At 41.6% G+C, this 26,840-nt stretch overlaps 1 protein-coding gene across 2 annotated transcripts in view; it reads right to left on the reverse strand.

Moving 5' to 3' along the window:
• PCDH1 (protocadherin 1) overlaps nt 1-26,840 on the reverse strand; it is a 335,047-nt gene that overhangs the window by 20,773 nt on the left and 287,434 nt on the right. The window contains exon 5 of one of the 2 annotated variants that reach the window (XM_089653087.1): nt 9,480-9,612. The exons of the other annotated variant lie outside the window; for it this stretch is intronic. Within the exon in view, the coding sequence (XP_089509213.1) occupies nt 9,491-9,612 (122 nt within the window). The 3' untranslated portion in view covers nt 9,480-9,490. The remainder of the gene's footprint in view (nt 1-9,479; nt 9,613-26,840) is intronic. 2 annotated transcript variants of the gene reach the window in all.

A 26,840-nucleotide genomic window follows, 5' to 3' on the forward strand; every position in this document is an offset into this window, starting at 1 on the left:
AGTGTTTGGGATAGAAATTGCAATTGGCCTGTGTTAGGGGCGTATAAATTCAGCAGAACTAGGGGAGTCTCACCAAACATACACTCCAGAAGAATGAAACGACCCTGTCGGTCAACTTTGGAGGAAACAACCCGAAGGGAGCAATGTGACCCAATCAAAATTGCCACCCCGGCTTTCCCAGAGGGATCAAAAGCCGAGTAGGCACGGGGAAAAAATCTCGAGGCAAAACGAAAGGAGCCTGTAGATTTGAAATGGGTCTCTTGGACAAAAATGATGTCTGCTCCTGAGGATCGAAATTCCTTCAAAGCCATCCACCTTTTTTGAATAGAGTTGAGGCCCTTAACATTGTATGACAGAAACCTCAAAGCCATTATAGAATAACAGTGGCTGGGCTACATGTATTAGCATGAGAAATGGAAAAATTACCATCGATGTAGTAAAAAGAAAAAAAACAGAAAACATAACACAACAGAAAAAAATACACAATGAAGAGCAGGTATCCGCAAGGATATAAACTTGGGAACGTCAACTAAGCCCAAGTCGTCTAGGCCATTGGCTAGACAGTATCGAGGGCAGCACGACTTCCGACACTTCCGGGAGGACGTCAAACCCGGCCAGAGAAAACAAGAACAAAATAAAATAAAATGCACCCAGCAAGGCTATGGCCGAACAAAACACCCGATTCGGCACAAAAGGTCACCCCTGAAAATCATCAGGCAGGAGGGTCGCTTGATCGGGGAGGGCATGGACGTTGCGGTGTGCGTCTCCTCCGACCTCCGTGGACTGGTGTCCATATCTTGGAAGGGGTGGCAGAAGGACGAGATGGAGTAGGCGGCGGTGAGGGCATATCATCCAGTAGAGGTGGGAGTCCCAACTGCTTAAGGAAAGAATCCGCCTCTTGAAGATCACGGAGGACAACATGGGTGTTGTCCCTAACAACCACCAGCTTAAAGGGGAACCCCCAACGATACAGGACACGATGATGTTGAAGATGTGCGGTGATCGGCTTAAAAGCCCGTCGCTTAGCAAGAGTAATCGGAGAAAGATCACAGAAGAGTTGGAGTTTATCACCTTTAAACTCCAAAGAAGATTTGTGGCGGGCTGCTGATAGTAAGGCTTCTTTACTTTGGAAGTAGTGGAAGCGGACTATAACGTCACGTGAACTGGTTCCCTCAATCGGTTTAGGGCCCAGAGAGCGATGAGCCCTATCCATCTGCCAATCTGCTTCTGGGACCATGGGGGCAGTAGCGATGAAGAAGGACAGTAGATGGCGGTGCAATTGAGCATCAGCAACAGATTCGGACAAACCACGTATACGGATATTTTGGCGCCGTTCCCTGTTTTCCAGGTCCTCTTGCTGGAGCTGCATTTGGGACATGGAATGTTTCAGATAGGCATCATCTTCCTCCAAAACGTGAACGTATTGCACCAAATCATCAAACTTACTTTCCAGCTTATCCGTGCGGTCCCCAATCTGGGCTATTTCCCCTCTGAGCTCATTAGCCAATTTTCCCACTTCAGCGGCTATAGAGGCGGTAATGTTTCGTAAAAAAAATTTGCAGCTTGTCGTCTAACGCGTAGATTGTGAGCGGAGGGGACGACTTTGTCTGCTGAAGATTCAGACCAGGGGCTGGGAGACCCCCTGGAGTAGGGTTGTCCATAGCCTCTCCTGCTGTCAATTGGGGGTCATGATCCCCATGTGTGGAAGGATCGGAGCAGAGGTTTGCAGCTGTGCTGGGATTATACAGGGTGCAGTACCCTCCGCAGCCGCTAGAGGTCCGGGATCGTTCCTCGGACCTCTATCCTCACTAGAGGCCGGGGATTGCGGCCTATATAGGAAGCGCCGCAGAGACGAGGGCCGTGGGTCCTGAGGCTGCGGGGAGGGGGGCTTCCAGCGCCCTATCTTCCCCATAGAAGCCTCTCCCTGGTGCTGGGCCAGGTGCTTGGTGAAACGTGACTCACCCGAGGCAGAAGATCAGCTGTAGTGCGGAGCGGGTGAGTCACTCCTGGCCGGGGATGAGCGGAGCTCAGCAGAACACGTCTGCCATCATCCCTGGCCGCGCATGCGCCTCACAGGGTTCTGTTTGAATCCTTCCCCATCCAAATGGGGAAGAGGTGAAAATTAATGATGGCCATACATGGCTTGAACATTGGCTGCGGGTGGCCATGCTGGCACCCCCTGGTTCACTAAACCAAATCAAAGAGACTGGGTGGAAAATTCCTGGCCGAACAGCTACTGCAGTTACTAAATCAGATGTACTATAGTCACTGGGTATTCTGACAGCCATTGGAACAGCAGCTGCCAGAAAATAAAACCTGGCAGGAAAGATAACTCAATTCACACTAGAAGGAAGCAAGTGATTTATTAACATGTATGGCTAACCTAATATGCTCACTGAACAATGGGGGAATGCCAACCGCCAGGACACATTGATTAGCGCTGGCAGGCATTGGCTGCCAGCGCTGACCGGATGCTTGTTTTCTAGCATGCCCGTTTGTCAGACGCCGGACGTCAGACAGGCTTTTGTCGGATAAGGCGCTGTACACACGAGGCAAAGGTCAGCCAATTCCTGCCTAACTGACTGTTTCCGGTCAATTTTTGGCCCGTGTGTACCCAGCTTAAGACCCTTGTCTCATAGATTTAACTATAATCTGTCACAATAAAGACTGGGCTATTTGGAGATATTCTAGAGGCTGACAAGTATAAATGACTGTTGGAAGCTTTTATTTTCATGTGCTGTAATTTTCAAAATCTCTGCAAGACCAAGCTGAACTTTCTCTCTATTCTTTCACAAGAAGTAACCAACTTTCTGTCTGTTGACCAGGTTACAAGATACCATTCAAGTACTAGAGGATCTGAGGCATTGCTTGGCATGACATTTCTTAGGATGGTTTACTGATGGTGACAACAGTGGACACTGTCTGAGTAAGGAGTATTGATATGGCCAGTTGTAGTTCCCATTAGAAGCCTGTGTGACAAGGGAGATATTGAGAAACTGCATTGTGTGTTAAAACCTTTATAAAAGGAAGTGCCTGAATGAAGACCTTCATAGAAGGAACATCAAGTATTATTTTATGAATTAGGCCTTATGCACATCACATTGAATGTTTGCCTAGCTCCTCTAAACACCTTTTCTCCTAGGAGAAAAGCAGCTTGAAAAATGTATTGAAAGCCGCATTTGGCAAACGCGTTTAGGTGTATCAATCATTCCTCTCCTGAAGTTGTGTTCCTCAAATGCTCCTCTCCTGAATGCACAAGTGATAATTTTTTTTGGTTAGCCTTTAAACGCTCCTCTTCTAATATGCCTGTAAACGCCTATGTGTATATGGCCACATAGGCCAACATAGAAGGGTGTATAGCGGATGACAAATATCCATTAAATGCCCTTAAAAGCATCTCAAATGCCCAGTGCGTATGAGGCCTTAAAGTGGTGATAAAGCCTAAAATAGTTTTTTTTACCTTTATTCATTCCTTGCATTAAGGTAAAAAAATGTGTAGGTTAAAGTATCACCCCCTCACCCCTCCCTTATACAGTACTTACCCAAGACCTCAATTGATCTAGTACAGTGCTGTTGGCAGTGGCTCTCTTCTCTTTTCTCCGCTCTCACACACTAAGAAACTGGTTCCCACTGCTGGTAGTGAAATCCTGTGATGAGGAAATGGGGGACTGGGCTGAGCCTCGCTGTCTGTGTCAATGGGCTCACGATTGAGCACGCGGGTTTACCATGATAATAAGTGGCTTCCTATGGTGGTACACCAAGAAGAGGAGGAGCCAGAAGCACCAGGGGAGACCAGAGAAGAGGAGGTTTGGGGCAGCTCTGTGCAGATATGTATAACCCTGTTTGTTATTTAAAAAAAAAATTATTTAAGACTTTAGAATCCCTTTAAAACGGCTTTTGAAATTACACTAACTTTCGACGTCCCTGGTCTATTATGCCAGGAAGGGGAGGGGGGTAGTTCTGCCCAATCACGTGACCACTGTGATTGTCTGTCACAGTGGTCCCATGATCAGAAGCCATTACAGATTACTAGAGACTGGGAGCTGTCTTTTACAGCTTGCTCACTGTGCTGGGAGCTTGCAGTTTGTGCTCTCCACACAGAAACTTCTGCTGCCCATGGACACATGCGTGCGGCATGTGGGTATTCAAGCCCACCCTATTTGACACTGCACATGTACAATATTGTAGGTATTTGGATAACACATACTTACATAACACCTTCTAGTTATTCATATAAAAATATCAGAAATAAGTAAACACAGCAGCAGCCATTATAATATAGGAGACCCCTACCTTGAATAATCTTGTAACATCTTATACTGTTTGCTGTAATATATATTCATAATATCTTGGCCAATGGAAAAACAACTTGAGAATTGAAAATAGTTCATTTCTCACAAAAACAGTCACGCTCTTTGCTTTCAGCCACAGCAAGCCTAAAACCATGTTAAAACTTTACTGGCCTAAAGGAATACATTGTAAATACTGCATTCTGTATTATTTCTCCTGAATCTCGAACACATTTTCCCCATTGAGTGTGTCGATTTTTATGGCTAATGGTATTACTTTCTCCACTGCTCCTGGCATGTTGCAATCATAATTGGGTACGTGTTCCAAGAAGCAATAAATCATTCTACAACAGAATGCATCCCACAATGTATTTGTACAGCAAGAAATGGGGTGGTGGGTTTGAAGAATGTGCATGTACAGCCATTTAAAGAGAACCTGCATTGCTCCCTATGGAGCATGAAATGGTAACTTTTGTTGATAATACTTCTGCTCTGGAATCCCATAGCAGTTAGTCACACAGTCAATAGCTCTTGTGCTGTTCATAAGATTTTAGAGAAAATTGGCCAATTATTAGAGCTGTTCGATCCTACTCTTCAGCATATATAACATGACCCATTCTTGGGTTTTTTGCAATGTGACCAGCAGCTATGGGATTCTATAGCAACAGCTTTTCCAGCAGTGTATATTTTACAACCTCTAAGAGCTCTTACAGTCTTAAATGAGTGGGGTTGGCAGTTTAGCAGGGGTCTTTTTTTTAGTCTATTTTGAAGATTAGACCGGTAGCTTTACAAGTTCCTTCATATACTCAGTTTAGGTGTAAGTTTACTTTTTGCACATGTACAGCTTGCAATGCTCATTACCAGCACCCCCTGCAATCTTCTAGCCCTCTGTCCCCACTCCCCACCCAGGACCTTTGTAGTACAGCCTACTCAGCACTGCACCATGTCTTCTTCAAAATCTTCTGGCTCCCCTTGTACAGGTATATTGCAGTCTCTCTTCATTCCTATGGATCATTCCTACTTTTCTTGTTCTATTGATGTACAGATCCCTCAAAGGATAGAATGGTGCTTTGCAGCTTGCACGTGTGAGTGAGCTATACCTGGTCATAAGAATTTGAAGATCAGGCTGTACACAGCAAATATCCTGGTGCTGTACCTGGGGGATATGTTTAAGACTTGGGGAGGGGGCTGTACATGATAGCCATTTCATCATCAGTACTTTACCAGTCTGCTCTGTGCCACATGCGAACTTCCATTTTTGGTGTCATTTACAGGGAAACACAAGATGAAAGCCACCTCTACTGGATGTGCGTCTATAACTAGCATCTTTGTACACAAGCCCTTATGAAATCAAGAAAAGTAGCCTTAATCATTTTGCTTTAGTCTCTGTAAACAGAATTCAAAGGCAAGAGCCCCCTTAAAACGGACATTGCAGAGATAGGAATATTGCAACTACAGTCTTTGTAAGATATAGGAACCCAGAGGTTTGTTCCGCACATGGACATCCACATAAAATTGGCATTTTGGCTTTGGGAGGGGTTCACCTTCAAAGCTAAAACAAGACCATGTACAGAGGAACCTTTCATGTGAGTAAAGATATGAGAACTGCCTGTTCCTATTAATATTGCTCCAAACTCAGACTCTACATCAAACAGGTCTTATTTCAAATGCCATTTTGCTGAATAATGAATGATACTACTCTCATTTTTGCCTATACCTAAAGGCATTATGTGACAATCAAAAGAGCTGTGTGAGATGGTTCTAGTGGAAGTAGCCATTGTCCAGTTCACGTATAGCTTACTAGTTTTAGGACACTATTATAGAGCCAGTCTACGTCACAATTAAATGCTTCCATCACAGCCTTCCCACACTGGTGCTTTGTATTTGACAGATTACCTTTATTCCTATGCTACTTAATTAGCACCAGCAAAACTTTTTTTTTTATCTGAAAAGAAAAATGTATAATTAATGGCTTATAGAAAGCCCTCAAAGAACAAAGATAGTATGGTATAGAACTGCATACTGTATTTCATTATTAATCTTTCTTTTTTTTTTCTTGGAGTTCAGGTACCACCAAGAAACTGAACTCTCGTTTCTGTTCTCGAACAGTTCAAAGGGTCAGACTATGATTTAGTGCTAAGAATAGAAAGACGGGATCTTTGAAATGCTGACCTGAGCAGTACTGCCCCTTTGTGATAACATAACCCACCACTCAGCCTTGGGATGAACAAATGCTCATTGATGATGTTGTGTCAGGGGAATACAGTTTTAGATCACTCCAGGAATGTACCAGCAGGGTTCACCTGTGAACAGAACTTCAGCAAAACAGCTATACAGACAGTCCCCAAGTTATGAACATTTGAGTAATTAACGACTCAAACAGAGGGAGAAACAGGAAGTGAGAGGAAATCTACCCCTAGGAAGGAAATTCACTCCTGTAAGATTTTCGCTTAAAAAATGTACCTGTTCCAACTTACATACAAATTCAACTTAAAAACAAACCTACAGAACCTATCTTGTTTGTAACCTAGGTACTGCCTGTATATGCTTGAAACCATTATGAAAAAAATAACTGCAAAAGTAAAACACATACCTGTGCTCCACCCACTTCTGTGCAATGCATAAAAAGGTGATTGTACCTTTCAGCACAAGCGGGTGTGCAGATTCGCAGCCACACCTTCTGCCTGATTTTGGTCTATTAGTGATCCCACTAAACTGGTCAGGTCTACCTACCCTGACAACTCTTGATCCTGTACCCCGACTTAAAATTGAACTCTTGTCTGGCTATAAAAAATAAACTGTGTGTCCTCTTCTGTTTTGACTAGGACAAACTAATAGAGTGCAATACTTATCTGTGGCAGAAGGAGCTTGATTTTCTTTACTCCTGCCCTAGAATGTGGGTGGGCCCTTGACATCATCATGTACAATGCAAAACTAGCAGTGGGCACCACTCTTGCATGTGATGACATGCAAGGAGCATGGTCACCCTGTGCTGCTGCCGTACCCATTTGGACTATATTTGTACAGAAGAACATAGTGAGGTTTGTCATCATGACCAAAACTGGTGGGAAGGAAGTCTGTGGAATCTCTCTATTAGAAACCCTCTAGACTAAAGGACCATTATATGGTGCATGAGAGTGGAGAGGCACCGATTACATTTTTTGGGGAGCTTTAAGTACTTTACCCTCTTACCCACCTGATTTCAACTTACTATTAGCTTCTGGAATCTAAATAATACCTTCTAGAATCTAAATATAAAGACAGATTTTGGGTAATTACACTAAACGGAACTGAAAAGTGGTTTCATGAAATATTTATGTGCACTAAAGAAGGCTTTAGTATATGTCTTTGGAGCTGTGCAGCCAGGTTAGAGTGCCAGAAGGGACCCCTTTCTTCCTTTATATTATCCTATCACCTTCAACATTACAAAAAGGTTACGTTTTAATTTCTTTATTTCCTAACACCAACATTTAGTTCTACCCCTTAATTAATTTCCCTCCTCACTCCAGTATGGTTGTGCTTTACTGGGTAAACCAAGCTTTATTTTTCATTTAAATTAGATGAAATCTGAAAAAAACAGTAATAACTTCTTTCATCCAATGCCCCTCCCCCCCCCCTAACTTAGTTCAAATACCTTGTGATCTTGTACATTAAGCTAAAAGAGAAGTATGGCCAAAGCTTTTTTAGCAATACTTCTCTTGTGGGTGCTTACTTTTGTCCTCTTGTGACTCAAGAGACAGCTGCTAGTGGGCAGAGCTGCTACAGTTTTGGGAAGCATCCCAACAATAATGGATCTACCCTGCTGACTGACTGACAGCTGGTTCTGCCTTTCAGCGCATAGCTGAGAGCCAAAACCAGAAGTTCCTGCCCCTTCCTGAACTTGGCACTCTAGTGAGCGCTTGAGAGCCAGAGTGGAGAATGGTGACTGGCAGTCGCTACTCTCCCTTTGGAGCAGACCAAGAACTGAGATAACAGAGGTCTTGTGAGAGGAGTATGTATGTTTATTTTGCCTTCAAATCATCACTTTCTTTAAAAGGAAAACACCCTCATTTCCTCTACAGTAAAATCACTGTAGCATGGTCACCCTGTGCTACTGCTTTACCCATTTGTACTATATTTGTACGGAAGAACATAGTGGGGTTGATTTACTAAAGACAAATATATTGTTCACTTTGCAAGGAAATTTTCCCATAGATTAGTAAATGTGGTGAAAATTCACTTTTAAACAAAACCCAATCATGTGCAAGGAAAAAAAAAATATTTTTGTTTGCACATGATTAATGGAAACCAGCAGAGCTTCATTTTTCATTTTTTCAGTAAATCAACCCTGGTGAGTGGACAGGCTATCAGCATATTCACGTGTTCTGCCAGTTGTCTTCATGCAGCAGTAGTCTCCTCCCAAAGCCTGAGCAACCAACTGCACACTGCAATCAATACATCAGCAATATTGGTGGAAATGCAGTTTAGCAACGGCATGCTTCTCACTAAAAAGTTACATAAAAGCACTTCTGTTACCTGCCCACCCTCTCCTTGCAAGATCCACAGCTAGTCAACATGGTTTTCTCCAGTAATACAGATTTAATTTCTACAGTAATAGATAGTAATAAAGTATAGTATTATAGAAATAAGTTAGAAATAGTTAAAAACAGTTAAAAAAAATGAATACAGTGGATTATTTAGGCTATACAAGTGCATGAAGCTGAAGGTAAATGGACTTTAACCTACAGATGTCTATGGGGGGAAAGATTATGATAAATAAAAAAAAAAAGGTGAAAATTTGCAGCATTATATCATGATGTAAAAATGTATTTCTCAATTTTAATACGCATATAACCCTAAAAATAACTAAAGCCAAATACACATACACACACAAAAAAACAAACAAATGTGAAGGTAGAATCTGAGGGTGGACAAACCCTTTAAATAGTAGAACTACTTATAGAAATAATATTCCTTGACTAATTAAAACAACCTAACAGTTGAAAAAGCAAAGTCACAACACTAGCACATAATGGTCTAAAGTAAAAGTTTTGTTGACAAGATACACAGCTTCTCCCTATGGCCCCAATGCACTGAGAATGGAGGCTGTCAATCCCCACTACAATAGATTAACTATCACTAAAAGCAGCACACCCCTGTCCTCACTAAAACAATGTCAAGTGAGCAGAAGAGGAACAGGAGGTCATTTACCAGAGTCCTTTCTACATCGCGGGTTGCAGAGTCGCCTGCCCTGCAGACTTTAGAACTTTATAATGAGGCAGACCGCAGCCTAATCTTGGCACGTCCCGGGTTAGCGGACTATCGAATTTTTCACCGCTCTTCCCTGTGGCAGTGCGCATGTATAGGAAAGAGATAAAGAGAGAGAGAGAGGACGGCCAGTCAGACAGGGGAGACGGAACATGACATACACAAACTGCAATGTGTAGTCCCATATGGGACATGAGAAGCAACTAAAACCAACTACTGCATAAAATTACGCTAGATGTATATTAGTATATAGAGCACCTCCATTTATATCATCTCATCCTATATAATATAAACAACTATATAGTGTATCCCATCCAATGTTTCTAAGGACAGAGGCCTAGAATTCCTTTGGCCACCATTTCAGTTTTGAAGTTTTATTTAAACTCTTCCATAGAAAACACTATTTTGAAGGGTTTCAATTCCAGATAACTGTACTTTAAAAAAAATGCTATTTTAATACAGCTCGGCCCATTTAATAACAGGTTACCTTTTTCCGTTGACCTGCTGAACTTTTAATAGCTTTACTGGGATTATCAAGGGTAATGTTATTTTCTGATACAGTTATCTGCAGGCACCAAACTTTCTATACAAAGATACAGCAAAAAAAGCATCCTAAGTAATTATTTATTTTTTTATGATGTAAATACTACCAAGGCTAGTTCACCTGCGGCCTGCATAGACCAGGAAGATATACATCTAAAGGGACGCTAGGTGTGCCTTCTTCAATAAAGTACCAGAAAACATTTCCCATCTGTTTATCCACCTCCTTTCAGCAGATGTTCTTTTGTACATGCTTCCAGACGTTACACTGAAGGCATGTGCTAATAAAGAAATGATCACTAGGACTACTGGAAGTGAATGAACCAGGTGCAAAGAAAAACAATGGTTTTTAATTTACAGAATTTTGTGGGATTTTTTAAAACTGATGATCTCCCAAGCATGTCAATCTACAGAGCTTCAAATTAAATAGTAAATTTGACCTATTAAGCATTAAAATTTTAGCCCTGATAAAAGCGCCTTTTGGCTGCCGTAGGGCACCCTATTAAAAAGGGCAGCAACTTGCTACTTCTAGAGCCACCAGTGTGCACTGCAAACAGAATGTCCGGTGACATTAGAGCCCTGCCCCCCCCCCTCTTTCTATAGAGGAACAATATTACAAAATGAGTGTTGGTTGAGCACTGGACCCAAAAGCATAATTAAATTTGGTCTCCAGTTTCAAGAGGCAGCTCTCTAACATACAAGATATCCAAATGGAACCCCAGAGCAATCCAAAGAAAATGTAAAGAATGAGAGTGCCACAAGTTTATAATGAGATCAAAACCTGTTCCAATGTTATGTGGCCTACTTATGGAGTCCCTCCTCCTAGGCTGCATCTTTTGAAATAAGATATTAAAAACTATTTTAAGGTACTTTCACAATTTACTTTAAAAAGTTAATTTTTAATAAATACACTGGGGTTTCTTTATAAATTATATTTTTATTCTGGAGTTTGACTTCTTACAATACCCATATGGCAGAAATTACTTTGTACCCTTCTGTTGCTCCTAGATTTTTGTCATTACTGAGGTGTCCATTTCTACAAGCCCTAAAGACTTAATAATTGAAACAGTAGCTCCACAAACAAATATGGAGTCATGAAAGAAGTCACTATAGTCTAACCAGGTCTTAATGATCCATTCATACATACTTGCTAAGTTCCATCTAATATCAGTGGCTGTAGTTTTCAGTATAACTAATGTGAAATGACTCCTCATCACAGGCTTTAAAAACAAAATAGGACCAATAGCACAACATATAAAATGCAGGAAGCTGCACAGGTCTAGAACATGCTAAAACAAGGGGAAAATGTAATTTATCAAAAGCTTGGTGGACCATTTGGCTAGATTCTTTGCTGCAGCAGCCACCGGCAACAATGCAGGACTTACATATATTCTCAGTAATCTAAAATTACAAGTGGAGGCCCACAGGAGGAAAAGCTAAGCATTGCGTGAAGCATAGCAGAAGCCAAAGGGAATATGGAAACAGGCATGCAAATGAGGAGCTGAAGCGTGCACCATTTTCAAAAGATCCAGGATACCTCTATAAGAGATTTCAAGGCAGAAGAACAGATATAGTGGAAGAGTCATAGTAAAATAATAATAATAATTTAAAAGGGACAAATCATTCAAATCCGAAAGATGACCATACACTAGAAGTTTGTTTCAGGAACTGTTTTTTTGATTTTTAAATATTTAGTGGGGTCAAATAGATGTTGACATTTTCTCATCAAAGCGATAAAATATGAAGGAGTAGGATGGAATTTTTTTTTCACACTAAATCACTTCTAACAGTAAATGTAGGTTTCATTTGATAAATTACATTACAAAATTGAATAGAAAAACAGTTGAAATTTGAATTACCTTCGAACATGCGCATCAAACGCATTTATGATATTTTCGTACAAATGTCCATTCAAAATTCTACTAGTGTATGGCCAGCTTAAGAGTGCTTACAAATGACACCCTAGTACCATGCGTTTTTTTCTCCTAAAAAAATTCTCAGGCAGTGGTCAACTGTAACACAACTATGGAACAATCCAATTTTATATATTGAACTGAATTATAAATGTGATAGATGTTATATGATTGGTTGCTACTGGCTACTTTACATCCTGTTTTCATTAGATTCTATAAATGAAAATCTATTTATTCTATAGCATGTAGCTCATTATTACATATGAACTCACAAAGCCATAGTGAATTTAGTAACTAGACAGATTATGCCCGCTAACTATTCCTAAAAGCCTGTGTCGATGGGCTTTTGATGGTTCCAATGGGCTGGCATTCTATACAAAGCTATGGGAATGCAAAACTGGGAAAGCAGATCAAGTGCAGGTGAGGAGGTTGACTGCTAGTCAAATAAACCTGTCAATGAATCCTGAATGATCTCAGAAGCATGTTAAACTAATGCCATTGGCAAAGGTCCTTACTCAAGGGATGTCAATTATTCAATTAAACTTCTCAACACCATCCTCTACAGCATTTCAAAACGGCGTCAGACTTGTTTTTAATACTGGCTGATGGCTCAGATTTATATTTGCCCAGTGTTAGTTAAACGTAGCGTATGCAGAATATTTTATGCACCTATAAATGAATGACGAAGCATGATGCTGGCAACACTTGGAACACAGCAGTGTGAATGAGTCCTGGGTATGGACAACCATTTAATCACACTGCTAAACTTATTTCTTGATTAACTCTAGTAAATGAGGAAAAAAAAGCTGACAATTTGTAAACCGCTTAATAGAAAAAAAGGGCAAACAACATTGTACCGACGCATCTGAAGAAATTCCACATCAAGTGTTTTTTGGCCCACATGCAGCTCTCTGTCTTTTTTGTGGCCCAGTGTTGTAAGAATTTAAAGGCCAACTGTGTCTTTGGTACAAGCTGTCCTTTAAGACATGGCCCTCTCTTCTCCGGGTGCATTCTACCTTGCACATGTGCGAGGTGGCCCCCTTTATTCCTATGGAGAGCTGTACTCATGGTGACCTCCAGTGGAACTGCAGAGTTCAAAATTCACTTAGCATTTAGACACTCCTATGTAAAAGCGTGAAATAAAATATTAGAGAAAAAAAAATTAAAAATGATATTATTTATGTCATTCCTACCAAAGCCAATTTATAAATTGCAATTTTGTAAGCAAAATATACTGTAATGCAATCAGGCGACATGAACAATAATACATTTGGGCACCTTTTTATTTTTTCTCAATTGTACTATTGCACTGCAGCTAGGGATTAAATACTCTGTGCTTGTAGAACAATGGAGATCTGGACCATTGCTGAACACCAGCACAGTAGTATGGGTCTCCTGCTTTCATATCTGCTCTCTTCACAGTGTTTCATTAGACAACTTATGCTCTCTGAGCAGCACTGTTGACTTAAACACCGTGAAGGTGGGGTTTGTGTTGAGCAGCGGTCCAGATCTCCATTGTGCTGCCATCAAAGGGCATGATGTAGCACAAAAGCAGACATCCGAAAGTATTAGTATTATGCCGCCCTTCTGAATTACATAATTTTCTAGCTTTTGTAACTGGCTCATTGATTTTCATAGGAGTTTCTCTCTTTTTATATCATCGGCTGATCAGGGGATTGGAGTAGGCATACCCTCCCCACTTAACTCAAAGGAGGAAACCAGGGGTTGAGTTTTTACCTAACAGATACAGTTGTGACCAAAATTATTCAACCCCCAATGCTGTAAAGGGGTTTAGGGACTATAGTGTACATTTGGAATTGTATTCAGAATCAAATCCTACAAGGACGTTGTAACTACCCAAATGCAACTAAAATGACATCAATTGTTTATGTAATACAGTAGTAAATGGTTCTTATGTGGTTTCTTCATTGCCACAATTATTCAACCCCTTAAAGACTACCACTCTGAAGAACAGAGGTTCATACAGGTGCTTTCCATCAGGTATTGAAAACACCTGTGGATGTCACCGAGCAGCAATCAAGCATAATAAGCACCAATTAGGCAGCTTTAAAATGACTGTGATACTCAGCTCCTTCTAGACATTTACTGGTGTGGTTACAAACATGGTGAAGGCAAGAGAATGGTCCAGGAAGACAAGAGAAGAGGTGATTTCTCTTCACAGGAAGGGCAATGGCTATAAGAAGATTGCAAAGATGTTAAACATACCAAGAGACACCTTAGGAAGCATCATTCGCAAATTCAAGGCAAAGGGCACTGTTGAAACGCTACCTGGTCGTGGCAGAAAGAAGATGCTGACTTCGACTGCTGTGCGCTACCTGAAGCGTAGAGTGGAGAGAAGTCCCCGTGTGACTGCTGAGGAACTGAGAAAAGATTTGTCAGATGTGGGTACAGAAGTTTCAGCCCAGACAATAAGACGCACACTGCGTAATGAAGGCCTCCGTGCCAGAACTCCCAGGCGTACCCCCTTGCTGTCTCCAAAGAATAAGAAGAGTCGACTGCAGTATGCCAAAAGCCATGTGGACAAACCACAAAAGTTGTGGGATAGTGTTCTGTGGACTGATGAAACAAAATTAGAACTGTTTGGGCCCATGGATCAACGCTATGTTTGGAGGAGGAAGAACAAGGCCTATGATGAAAAGAACACCTTGCCTACTGTGAAGCATGGTGGAGGGTCAATCATGCTTTGGGGCTGTTTTGCTTCTGCAGGTACAGGGAAGCTTCAGCGTGTGCAAGGTACCATGAATTCTCTTCAGTACCAGGAGATATTGGATGGAAACGTGATGCAGTCCGTCACACACCTGAGGCTTGGGAGACGTTGGACCTTTCAACAGGACAATGATCCCAAGCATACCTCCAAGTCCACTAGAGCATGGTTGCAGAGGAAAGGCTGGAACATTTTGGAGTGGCCATCGCAGTCACCAGACTTAAATCCGATTGAGAACCTCTGGTGGGACTTAAAGAAAGCAGTTGCAGTGCGCAAGCCTAAGAATGTGACTGAACTGGAGGCCTTTGCCCATGAAGAATGGGCGAAGATACCCGTAGATCGCTGCAAGACACTTGTGTCAAGCTATGCTTCACGTTTAAAAGCTGTTATAACTGTAAAAGGATGCTGTACTAAGTACTAAGATTGAATGTCACTTGGGGGTTGAATAAAACTGATAATGCTGTGAGCACAGAAAAGACATTTGTGGTTATTTCATTATAACTGTTATGTTATATTTGTCTGACCTACAAGTGCCTCTTTAATGTAAATGTAAGCAAGATGACTGAATGATCAAAAGCAATGTCAAACTGGCCAAAACACTCAATTTCAGTGGGGGTTGAATAATTTTGGTCACAACTGTACAGTTAAGCTGGCCATACATTGATTGCTTCTGATGAACCAGCCGAAAATCAAGCAGTGGGTGGACCTGTCAGCACCCTGTCACCCAAAAACCTGAAATAAAGGATGGTGGTTGGTACATCCAAATATAAAAGGAGCGGAGGATTCTCAGCTGAAAAGTGACTGCAGCCAATCATTGCTCACTATATTCTAACAGCCGTCAGAAAACAATAACCTCAGCTGGAGATTCGTCCATCTACGCTGTTCAGCGCGGATGGAGGAATCTGTTAGACTGTTTTTGATCAGCACACAGGCAGAGTGAAAAAAAAATCTACTACTGTATGGCCAGCTTTAGACTTTAAGACACACCAACTACTGTCAAGTAAAATAAGTTCATTGCTAAAGGTGCTGCATGCATCGCCCCTGTAATATAGCAGCTGGGTAGCTAACAGTAGACACATGTCTGCTTTCATCCAAATTTTAAAAATGCAAAAATTATTTTAAGAAGCAGACAGCAAAAATATATCCAGGCAGATACATTTGCTTTGCATATCATTATCTGCATTCCTATTTAAACACGCATTACCCTAATAGTTATTTCATTTCTAGAATTCTAATAAGAGAAAAGCTCAAACAATAACAATAAAGGCCGCTGTACAGACCTATGTATAGTATAGTGTACTTTTAGATGTAGCAAATGTATGTATATACACATATAGCTACATTAAGACAATGCTTAAAATCTTGAGGGGAATGGACCTGATACCATCTGAAAGGAAGCTTGCAATCCATTCCCAGAGGCTGGCTTCTTCAGCATAATTATATGCTTGCTGATTCTAGCGTGGGGATTTCGGAGACCCCACACAATTATACTGGCTGAAATAACAGGGTAGGGGAGGAAAAGTATCAGGCATTATATTTTCCACAAAGCTGCACGTGTGCGGCAAGAGTCTCTGGGGAACATTCTACAACCTCAAGACACTCGGAGTTTGAAAGAGGTAGAGCAGAGCAAAGCAGATGAAATGTGTTCTCAGCAGCAAAGGTGTGCATAGCCTGAATGGTGGAGAGCCTATTGGGGTGACAATTTATTTTTTACGGATTAAAAAGCATCTGGTCTATTCTGAGGCAAACGCTCTTGCCAGGTTCCTATAACATTGATGTTTGGGGTCCTAAGGAAACCATTTGTCTATTGGATTAAAGAAAAACTTTACTTTTTAATCTTGGATAGAGAAAGTAATGGTTAAATCCCAACATCAGTGTTTTCCGATCAGTTTCCAGTCCTGGAGACACAACAAGATGTGAGAGGAAATCCCAGTTGAAAAGAATCGGATGACCGCACACCAGCCATTTCCAAACTCCCTCTCTATTCACTCATAATAGCAATACACAAGAGATAAATGGAGACCTCTGACATCATGCTTCACTGCACACAGGCGCTACATAGGGTGACACTCAAGGATTTAGCTCCTGTGTGTGAAACGCGTCAGTAGTGTCCATTCATCTCTTGTCTATTGCTTTCATTAACAAATGAAGAATCATACGATTCTTTTGAACAGTGGTTGTCAGCAAACAAGCTGGTCAGGCACCTAGTTTAAAGTGAGCAAGTGTGGGCTGACCTTGAGCCACACACTGCTTTCTTCATTGAGAGCAAATCCCCTCTTATTAGCACTGTACCAAGTTTCCTCGTTAAAAGATTTCCCTATCTTTTTTTTTGCTTAAGCTATACTGAATGTAGAACATTGGAAAAGCTTACCATGCAATGATACTAATTCACTCTGAAGACCATGTTAGCTGATTTGAGGGGAAAATGGGTTTCCCAAATATGAACTTTTTGTGGCATGACGTGATGTAGCAGGGGCAACGACTGTTCAGATGAAATCTTCAATGCAAAATTTGCTACTTCAGTGACAAATAAAGGAGTAGATGTGTCTTGATTTGACACAAATGTCAACAGGTTGGAAATAGAAGTATGGACAAGTATGGAATATAAGTATGGACAGATGACAAGCTTTTTTTTGAATGCTTGCAAGCAGTTTTTACTGCTTTGCAATTATCCTCCACCTTATACTACTCGTCAATTTAATGATGCTGAAATCAAACTCATTAACCTTGCTGCGTATGATCAGCTGCGCGAACACATACCTTAAGAAGAGGCAAATGGTTCAAAGACCAATCTTCCATCAAACATACATATCCAGCAGGCACATGATGCTGCTGATACCCAAGAGGTACCTGCCATTGTGACTTCTTGTAACCCCCCCCCCCTCTTACCCACACATACAGTTATTGTAGCACTACATTATAAAAAAATACCCAACATTAAAAATACCTTCATTTCATTTGTAAATAACCTCACAATGCTTTGCGGCAGAAACAGACTTTTAGCACCTTCACAAAAAGGGCCAAATCATAGAATAAAATTGGCAATTTTGCAACAGGGGAATGTATCAGGTGCCTTAGTTCCCATACAGATTAAATCATTTTGATTATTATAATGTTAATGAAAACCTTGCTCTGTCCCACCATGCTCATTATGACAGATTCACATCACCTCTTCAGTCATCCCTACTTAATATACTCTTGCTGCATTATTTTCCTCCTGTTCGGTATTCCATGAACCAAAATAGTGACTACAGACACAATGCTACCACCCTCTGGGATTTTATACCTGCATTGCAAATGCTCACCTAAGGCAACCATTCATGTTAAGCCTAAGAGGTACATTAGAAACCTCAATGGCCCTGACTTTTGAGGGAAAAAGTAGTAATTGTTAACGGTTTTCCAACCAAGCCTCAGCTTTTAGAAGATTGGGTGTATTCTGCCATCCTTCTATTTGGACCTACAAGAACCTTGAGCTTTGAGTATATAACGCACATCAGGCTTCAGAAAAAGTAGCCACCACAGGTCATCCTAATGTGTACATGTACTCCACCCAGTTAGTTCTTTCAGGAACAGAGCTCTAGCCTGCTCAGAATCGGGCTGAAAGCCTCTTCAGAGCATGCCTTGTCTACACAGTAAGTCCTCCTAGATTTGTATGCAGCAACACAAAAGAAATGATGTTCCCATACAAGTCTATGGAAGCACACTGTGCAGGATTGTCCACCACTTAAGAGGATTTTGGCCCAGGCGGATATTACTAAAAAAGCTGCGTGCCAGAATAGGCTGTGGTTGTTTTTCTAAGGAAATAGCTGGGGTGGGGGCTTCTAGCCAGAGGAGGGATGGTGAATGCATTTTTGTTGAAAGTGAGCTTACACTTTATAAGGAGATAGTCCTGTGAAAAAAATGCATACCAAATGCTGACCTCATTCTGAAGAAACTAGTTGCCTTGCTGTCTTTGACATTAGTGCTTTCTAATTCAATGACCCAAAACAAACATGAAGCAAGTGGATTCAGAACTCCTAATCTATGTACTTTTTCTGGGTCAGTTTCTCAAAGTATTTAAAGCAGAACTCCATGTACAACTGCTCGTTTTGTTCATGGGTTTAAGGAAGAGCTATACTTACCCTGTCCTCCGATCCTTTGGAAAACCACATTCCCCCATGTCCAGCAGTGGACTGTTCCTGCCGTCTTCACGCCCGGAGCCAGTCTTTGGACATGATGTGGTTAGGAACAGTCCATTCACAAGACCAGTAGCCTGCAGAAGTGGCAGAGACTGGCCTTGTGCTCCAAGGACCGACAGATTTGGTAAATATATCTTCACTGTTATCACCCCTGAGTAAAAACGAGCAGTTAGTCCATACAGTGCAGACACAGCCCCCACTGCATGGTTCAAAAACATGTTTTGCCTGGATTTCTGCTTTAAGCTACTAGATCAATATGAAAGCAAGGCATATTCAGGTCAGAAATGTCACCCTACTACTTTAGATTCCTTTACCAGATCTTTGGAGTCCCAGTTCGGTTTTGCAGCCTGCAGTAGCTGAAAAGATCAGAACGTAACCAATGTAATTGTTTTCTGTCAATAAAGAGATTGTCATATGACTCAGAAAAGTTATGGTTGTAAAAACATGACTATGTATGCACAGTTTAAGGATAAGATTCCACCTTTCACGGCTTTTGCTTCTGCAGCCGTTCATGAACTTAAATTGAAGAGAGGAGTAACCAATTGCATCCTTACTGTGCTCTATACACAACGGGAGTGTTTGGAAAGATTGCTATCAGCTCTATTACAAAGACAACACGGGGTGAAAAAATATAAAGAAAGACCTGAGGGCAGAATAGATACAAGAGACAGATACATTGAGACATCACCGAGAAATGGCTAACTTAACTCTGAAAAAACGAAAGAAAAAAAAGAAATGAAAAAGTTAAATGCAATCTCGATTTCTGCCTTTCAGACAAACTTGCAAAGTCTAACGCCTAAATTCATACAGTTACTGGAATATTAAATTCTCCATTTTCAAATCTCCTTTTTTGGGGCACATCTGCTGTGCACTCTTCCTCTTCTCACTTAAATTTAAAGTGAAAACGTAAACTTATACGCTATATAAAAATGCCATATGCTCATTTCAATTCTATATACTTATTTTTTACTCAGGCTTAATGATTGCAAATCCTTGTTGTGCGATTCACTATCCACAGCTCTGGCTGATTCTGGGATAATGTTAACAATGTCATCTCGTCTGCTTCTAGACTGGAGGGATCTCCTTTCCTGCAACTACCCGGTCCACAATCTTAGAAGTCATTCACAGCACCTCCTAGTGGTGAAACCCATTGCTGCAAAGAAACCAAGCAAGTGGATCTCTACTGGTGGTGCTGGCAGCAAGGTCTACTGGTGGAGTCAGCTGGGATTATGTTTCAGTTTATATTTGGAATACATGTGTCTAAATACTTTGCAGGGAATAGTATGATGGCATAAGACATCCTGCTCTTCATGCTGCACTGACACAAAAAAATACATCCTGATGCCTTGCTATGGGTTTACTGCACTCCACTGAATATGGATTCTAGAGGAATTTCAGTTTCATTTCCATTTGGGTTTTGTAGCCACATGTAAAGACAGTAATTGGGAAGAGCCTTAAAGCGGAGCTCCACCCAAAAGGGGAAGTTCCGTTTTAAGCCTTTGCCCCCCGCTCCCCATTAAGGATTGGCACCTTTGGGGAGCAGGTACCAGAATTTGACAGGTACCCGCTCCCACTTCCGCTGCGATCGTCTAAGTGATCGGAAGCGGAAGTTGCCCCCTCCCTCCTGTCACGTGTCCCAGAAGACTATGGGGCCATTCACAAAGCGCAGCGCTTCTCGCGCATGCGCAGTGGGCACCCGGCTGTGAAGCCGCAAGCTGTCACAGCCAGGTGCCCACACTGAAAATGCCAGGGAGAGAAGATGGCTGGTAAAACCAGTGGTGGCGAAGACACCACTGGACCGGGAGACAGGTAAGTGTCTGTATTTTAAAAGTCAGCGGCTACAGTTTTTGTAGCTGCTGACTTATATTTTTTTTATTTGGTGGAACTCCACTTTAAGCGCACACTCTTTTGCAATAAGGCAGAGGTATGAGATCTACCTGAACAACATGGGAGAAGTAGAAAATCACAGAGCACAATGTCGCCTCCTTGCACCCGATTTAAATCTTTAATTGCTTTACTACTGTGTCGCAATCGCATTCATTACACAGCAATCATGGGTTTAAGTCATGTGGTGAGGAGGCAACATATCACCTCCACACCACCTGTCAAACACACGCAAATCACTTTTCAGAGGAGTAGCAAAGCCCTTAGCTGCATTTGGCAGTGGCACTCTTAGGGCTCGCTCACACGTAAAGTTGGGCGTTGGTAAAACCCTGCGGTTTAATCATGGTTATACTGCCCCCAATCCCTACCGAGATTAGCTGCAGAGGCAGCAGCCAAAGTGTACATATGTTGCAGCAGGAATTAAACCCCCTGTTTGCTTTTGGTGGGTGTTACCGCCTGCCAATTCAAGTAAATGGGGCCACTCAGCAACTGCATGCTTCTGCGGGGTAGGGTTGCCACCTCATCCCTTTAAACCAGAACACATGTTAATTACACAAGTTCTGAGCCTAATTTAATTCAGATAAGGCACTGAGTTTAATTACCACTTTAAACAGCCACAGAACCTGTGTAATTAATATGTGTTTGGGTTTAAAGGGATGAGGTGGCAACTGTGGGGTCCAAGGGGTTAAAGCAGGTGGTGAGAAAGCAACGCTGCCTGCCTTAACCTCAGGTTTGCTGTACTGCACAAGGTTGCATGGCACTTTCACCTGGCAGCACACTCTTTTCGGCACAGCCAAGCTTGCTGGATGCCGATGTCTGTGGAGAGGATTGAGTCACGAGCGCTGTAGTGAGTGTGCGGGGAACAGGAGACTGTTATACCATTTGCTGTTTTATGCTGTTATACTGGTGTCGGTGAAGACACCCTTTTTGTGAGTGTAAATCTTTATTAAATTGTTGGATACTTTTATAAAAAAACTGGATCATGATTTTTTCTTTCATTCTCAAACATGACCTCGGTGGAGAGATATAAAAAGAGAGAGTGATATAATGCTTCTGGAACCATTATATTGAGTGGTGGATACCTACCTTATGGATGAATGTGTAGCTATTGATCATCACACCTGAGAAGTTGATTTATTGCATCTGCTCCCAGAGCAAAAAGCGTTTTCTGCTGATCTAGAGATTGATCAGCATGGAGCTCTGTTGAGTTACCCAACTTTACTTTGGTGGTGGATTTTGGCACAATTTCTTTGAGAGCACTTGAATTTGAAAAGGATTTGTTTGGACATTTGAAGAAATTCAAAATTGGACAATTTTTTATATTCACTGAATTATTTAAATTACTTATGCACTAAAAAATAGTTTTGCACATAATTTTGATATTTTTTGATATTAATTGAGAATAGATATATATATTTTTTGCACTAATGTTTCTACACTAAATTAGGAATAGTTTGTGGTTTTGGCGCATTCCTTTATTTAACTTTATATACCATTGAAAGTGTTTTGGTATATCTGCTCGGCAAAGGCAACAAAAATATCTGCTAATCCAGCCAGAAATAAGGTACGCTTGTAAATTCTTGCAAAGTCTGTGTTAGCAGCCCTGTCCAATTCTACTTTGTGAACTAGAGGCAACAGCCAACCTAGGTTATGAAGGTGGGGAGAGGAGGAAGGGCTCTATAGTCCTAACAAACTTCCTGCCATAGTAAGATAATGCGACTTCTTCATAGATATAGTACATCAGGTGGGCAGCACAGTGGCTAAATGGTAAGCACTTCCGCCTGGCAGTACTAGGGTTGTTGGTTTGACTCCCAACCACGGCTCCACCTGCCTGAAGTTTGCACGTTCTCCCTGTGCCTGCGTGGGTTTCCTCCGGGTACTCCGGCTTCCTCCCACACTCCAAAGACATGCTGGTAGGTAAATTGGATCCTGTCTAAATTGCCCCTAGTATGTGTATGTATGAATGTAAGTTAGGGACCTTAGATTGTACGCCCCTTGAGGGTTAGGGACTGATGGGAATGTACAATATACATATATCTGTAAAGTGCTGAGTAAGATGACAGCGCTATGTAAGTACCTGTAATAATAATAAGTGTATGTTGTCACCCTAGGACAGGAAGTGTGTTACTGGCAGGTGAAAACAATAAGCCTAAAAAAAGAAAACAAATGCAGCCACCACATCTAAGGACTGGTAAACTGAAATACATATTACTTTTTTTGGGGGGTTAAGACACACTTTAACCACTTGCCCTCCAGCGGATTTACCCCCCTTCCTGACCAGGCCATGTATAGCTGTGTTACTTTAACTGACAATTGCGCGGTCATGCAACGTTGCACCCAAATTAAATTTACGTCCTTTTTTCCCCACAAATAGAGCTTTCTTTCAGTAGTATTTGATCGCCTGTGCGGTTTTATTTTTTGCACTATAAACAAAAAGAGTCCGACAATTTTGAGAAAAAAACCAAACTATTTTTTACTTTTTGCTATTAAATATGTCCAGTAAAAAAATGTAAAAAGTCCAATTTCGTCATAAATTTAGGCCAAAATTTATTCTGCTACGTCTTTGCTAAAACAAAAAATTAACTGGTTTGTCAATTAACTGGTTTACGTGAAAGTTATAGCGTTTACAAATGGCGGTATAGATACTGGAATTTTGTTTTTCACTAGTAATGGCGGCGATCAGTGATTTACAATGGGACTGCAGAGGGTATTCTGACACTGGAGGGGAACTGATTTGGTGTCACCGACATCCCCAGTGACACCAATACAGTGATCAGTGCTAATAAAAAGCACTGACTAATGGCACTGAGCAGGAAGGGGTTAACATCTGGGATGATCAAAGGGTTAACCAACTGCTGTTTTACTAGGTGTGCTGTGTTTCACTGTAAGCAATGAGGAAAGAAAGGCTCTGAGGAAGAGGCAAGTCCTCGAAAAGCGGCAGCCTTTTGGATGTCTATTCCCTATTGCAGACTGTTACTAGGCGCGGTGTTGACCCAGCTGTTCTTTATGATGTGCCTTGACTATATTGTCGTTTGTGAGTACAACACATACTTTATTTCTTATTAAACATTTTTTAGGTAATGCACTAGGCCTGTGCGCTCTCTGTTTTTTCTTTCCTCATTCAGTATATTTGGATTTCCCCGGTCCATTTGAGGGCAGCGAGGTGTGCATGTTCCAAGACATTCCTTATGTGGTTGTAGCCTGCATCGAGTCCATCCCCAAGCGCAGGAGCATTTGTGTTTGCTGGTTCTTTTTTCACTGTAAGCACACTGCTTTGTATGTTTCTGCTATGCAGAGCCATACAAAGCAGTGTGCAAGAGCTGATGGGAGAGATCTGTATTGTTTACATACAGGTCTCTCCCATTGGAGATACTCCGCGATCAACGGGTGCCGCAGAGTAATCACCAGCCGGGACCCGGAGATTGACAGCTGAGGCTGTGAATGGCGGCGCAGGTAGGGCTCACGCGCAGCCCCTACCCAGAACTGCAAAATCACACATACATATATATATATATATATATATACACACGTGATTTTGCGCACCCCTGCCGCCCTGTAGCAATATTTATGCTATAGGGCAAAGGGGAAGGTGTTAAAGCTGAAATCACATTCTGTAACGGAACTCCATGTATCAAAAACTGCTGCAATATGTACACTACTCATTCCACTCTGCAGACTGCTGTACACTGTTGTATATTCATACTACAAGGACATTGAGAAATTCAGTATTCCTTCCATTAAACAAGTGGGTACCCTTTTTGCTAGTATATCAGTAATCAGAAGTCACATACATCTGTAGATATACGAGGTAGCCACAGGCCATCATTTGCACGGTGTGGCCCCCTATCAAAGCGTCCATCTTTGATCTGGATTACAGTAAGGACCATAATCTACATAGTTGCCTCAAAACTGGTCTGTGCTTGTTCTTTAGACCGTCAAATGCATACAAAAATAGACCTCTGTTTAAATATATAAAAAAAAAATAGTTACATGTACATATTAATTCGGTATCTTTTGCTGACCAGTAGGGAGAATTTTAAATATGAACCACAAAAGCTTACAATCCTGTGACATCATTCAATTAAATAACTGGTTTTACAGTAAAGACATTCCCAAGAAACACACAATGTTCTAATTAAATTTGTCAAAGCTATGGCATTATCCACTTTAAAGCTGTTGTTTTTGTCCATGAGGCAATGTTATGAACAGTTTCAGAAGATGCTCTCCTGGGGGTATCAGATAGCAGATCAGCCTGTAGCATTGGTCGTGCTGCCAGCCGTGCGATTCTGGCATCAAGAGTTTGCAAGCAAGTTATTGGCAGAGATCAGCTGCTGGGCCGCTCGCTATCAATGTGCATTAACAGTTTTTGAGCATGGGGTAACTTACAAGGCCATCGCAGCCTGCCATAACAGTCATCGTCAACCGGCTGCCAGCACAAGCTATTGATTTTCTTGTCATTAATCTAAAGGCTAAACATCTACTCCAGTACAGGAATTGTACGCAGCCAATCAGCAGCCTGAGTGTGCCAGGTAATCAGGAACGCTGACTCACAGGCGACAGCGGAACCAGCACCCGTAGCCTCTATGCAGCAAAAGAGGATTTATATATTTACAATGCTTTCTGTGGTTAAATAGAATGGTTCATTGATGCTGCAATGTAAACAGCCTTTTTCTTGTTTTTTGCTCTGATGCCTTTGTTTATTAAGGGAAAGCGCAATGCGCACTAATCAGTAGCCAATCAGAAAACGCCTTTCCCTGTTTGCCATTTAAAGTGTTACTAAACCCAGGACCCTGCATTCACTATATCTGGTCTCCCACAGTACACAGAACATGGAAATGCAACTATTTTAGTAAATATAAACTGCTAAATACCTTTCCTCATCAGCAGTTAGAGCAGTCTTGTGACTTCTATCAGTGCTCAGCAGAGCCCTGGTTAAAGCTTGTAGGAGGAGTTTTCTTTCTGCTCTAGGAGGATGTCTGGATAGTGCCGATTGGCCCTGTGCTGATCACATGCTCTCTCCCACGAAAAAAAAACCCCCTCTCTAGCAATACACACTAAACTGAGCATGTGCAGAATGGCTATGGGTTCAGTCTGTCTTATCACAAGATAAGACATGGACATTTGAACGAGAGGAGGAGCAGACAAAACAGGATCAAAGAGCCTTTTTACACAATGCAGAGGATGAACATCTTAGGTTCCACAGGGAGTATAATAAGCATGCCTTACAGCATATACAGACTGATTTTACTGTTGTGGGTTTAGTAACACTTTAAGGCCTGACATCTGCAAGCAATGTGACCAATTAGGTGTTAGCAAGAACTGGAACTGAGCAATACCAACCAGTTTAGTGTTAGAAGCAAAGTTCATGTACACATACACAGGGAAAACATACAAACTCCAAGCAGACAGAGTTGCAAGTGGGATTAAAACCCAAAACAAAGTGGTTCTAATGCCTAAACATTTTTTACCTTAATGCATTCCTTGCATGAAGGTAAAAAAGTCTGAGTTCTGCTATCTGTCAATGGAAGCAGCAGTGGGGCTCAGGAGCGAGCCTGCACGAACACCCCCATGGGAAGCGGCTTCCTCTTGGGTGCACTAGCCAGAAAGGAGGAGCCAGCATGCCAGCGACAGACATGCTTATTTTTTTTTTAATTTCTTTTGCAACCACTTTAAAGCAGAACTAAACCAAAAACCAAACATTTAACTAGTTTTTTGGGAGGCTTTTTCCACTCTCTTTGCTCCTAATGATCTGGCCATTAACACACCTCCTGTATTAGAGTGCCTACACTCTGGATAAAGGAGCAACAGAGACACCTTTGGACAGAAGCATAATTAGTTTGGGAGAAGAGGACTGTTGGATAAACTAGCAGATTTAGATATACTTACAAATTGAAGGCAAACTCCTAACACTTTATAAGCAGTAACAGCAATAGTTTTGTTTCTTTTGGAATAAAGGTTTTACATAAATAAGCACAAGCTGGCTACTGTAAACAACCAGTGTTAACTGGTTTGTCTGAATCGTTTTAAATTTGGAGGACAGCTTGTTCTGTTGATAAACAACAGA

Source organism: Staurois parvus, unplaced genomic scaffold, assembly GCF_062004578.1.
Source record: "Staurois parvus isolate SC_StPar_1 unplaced genomic scaffold, SC_StPar_1.0 ptg000006l, whole genome shotgun sequence".
NCBI lineage: Eukaryota > Metazoa > Chordata > Amphibia > Anura > Ranidae > Staurois > Staurois parvus.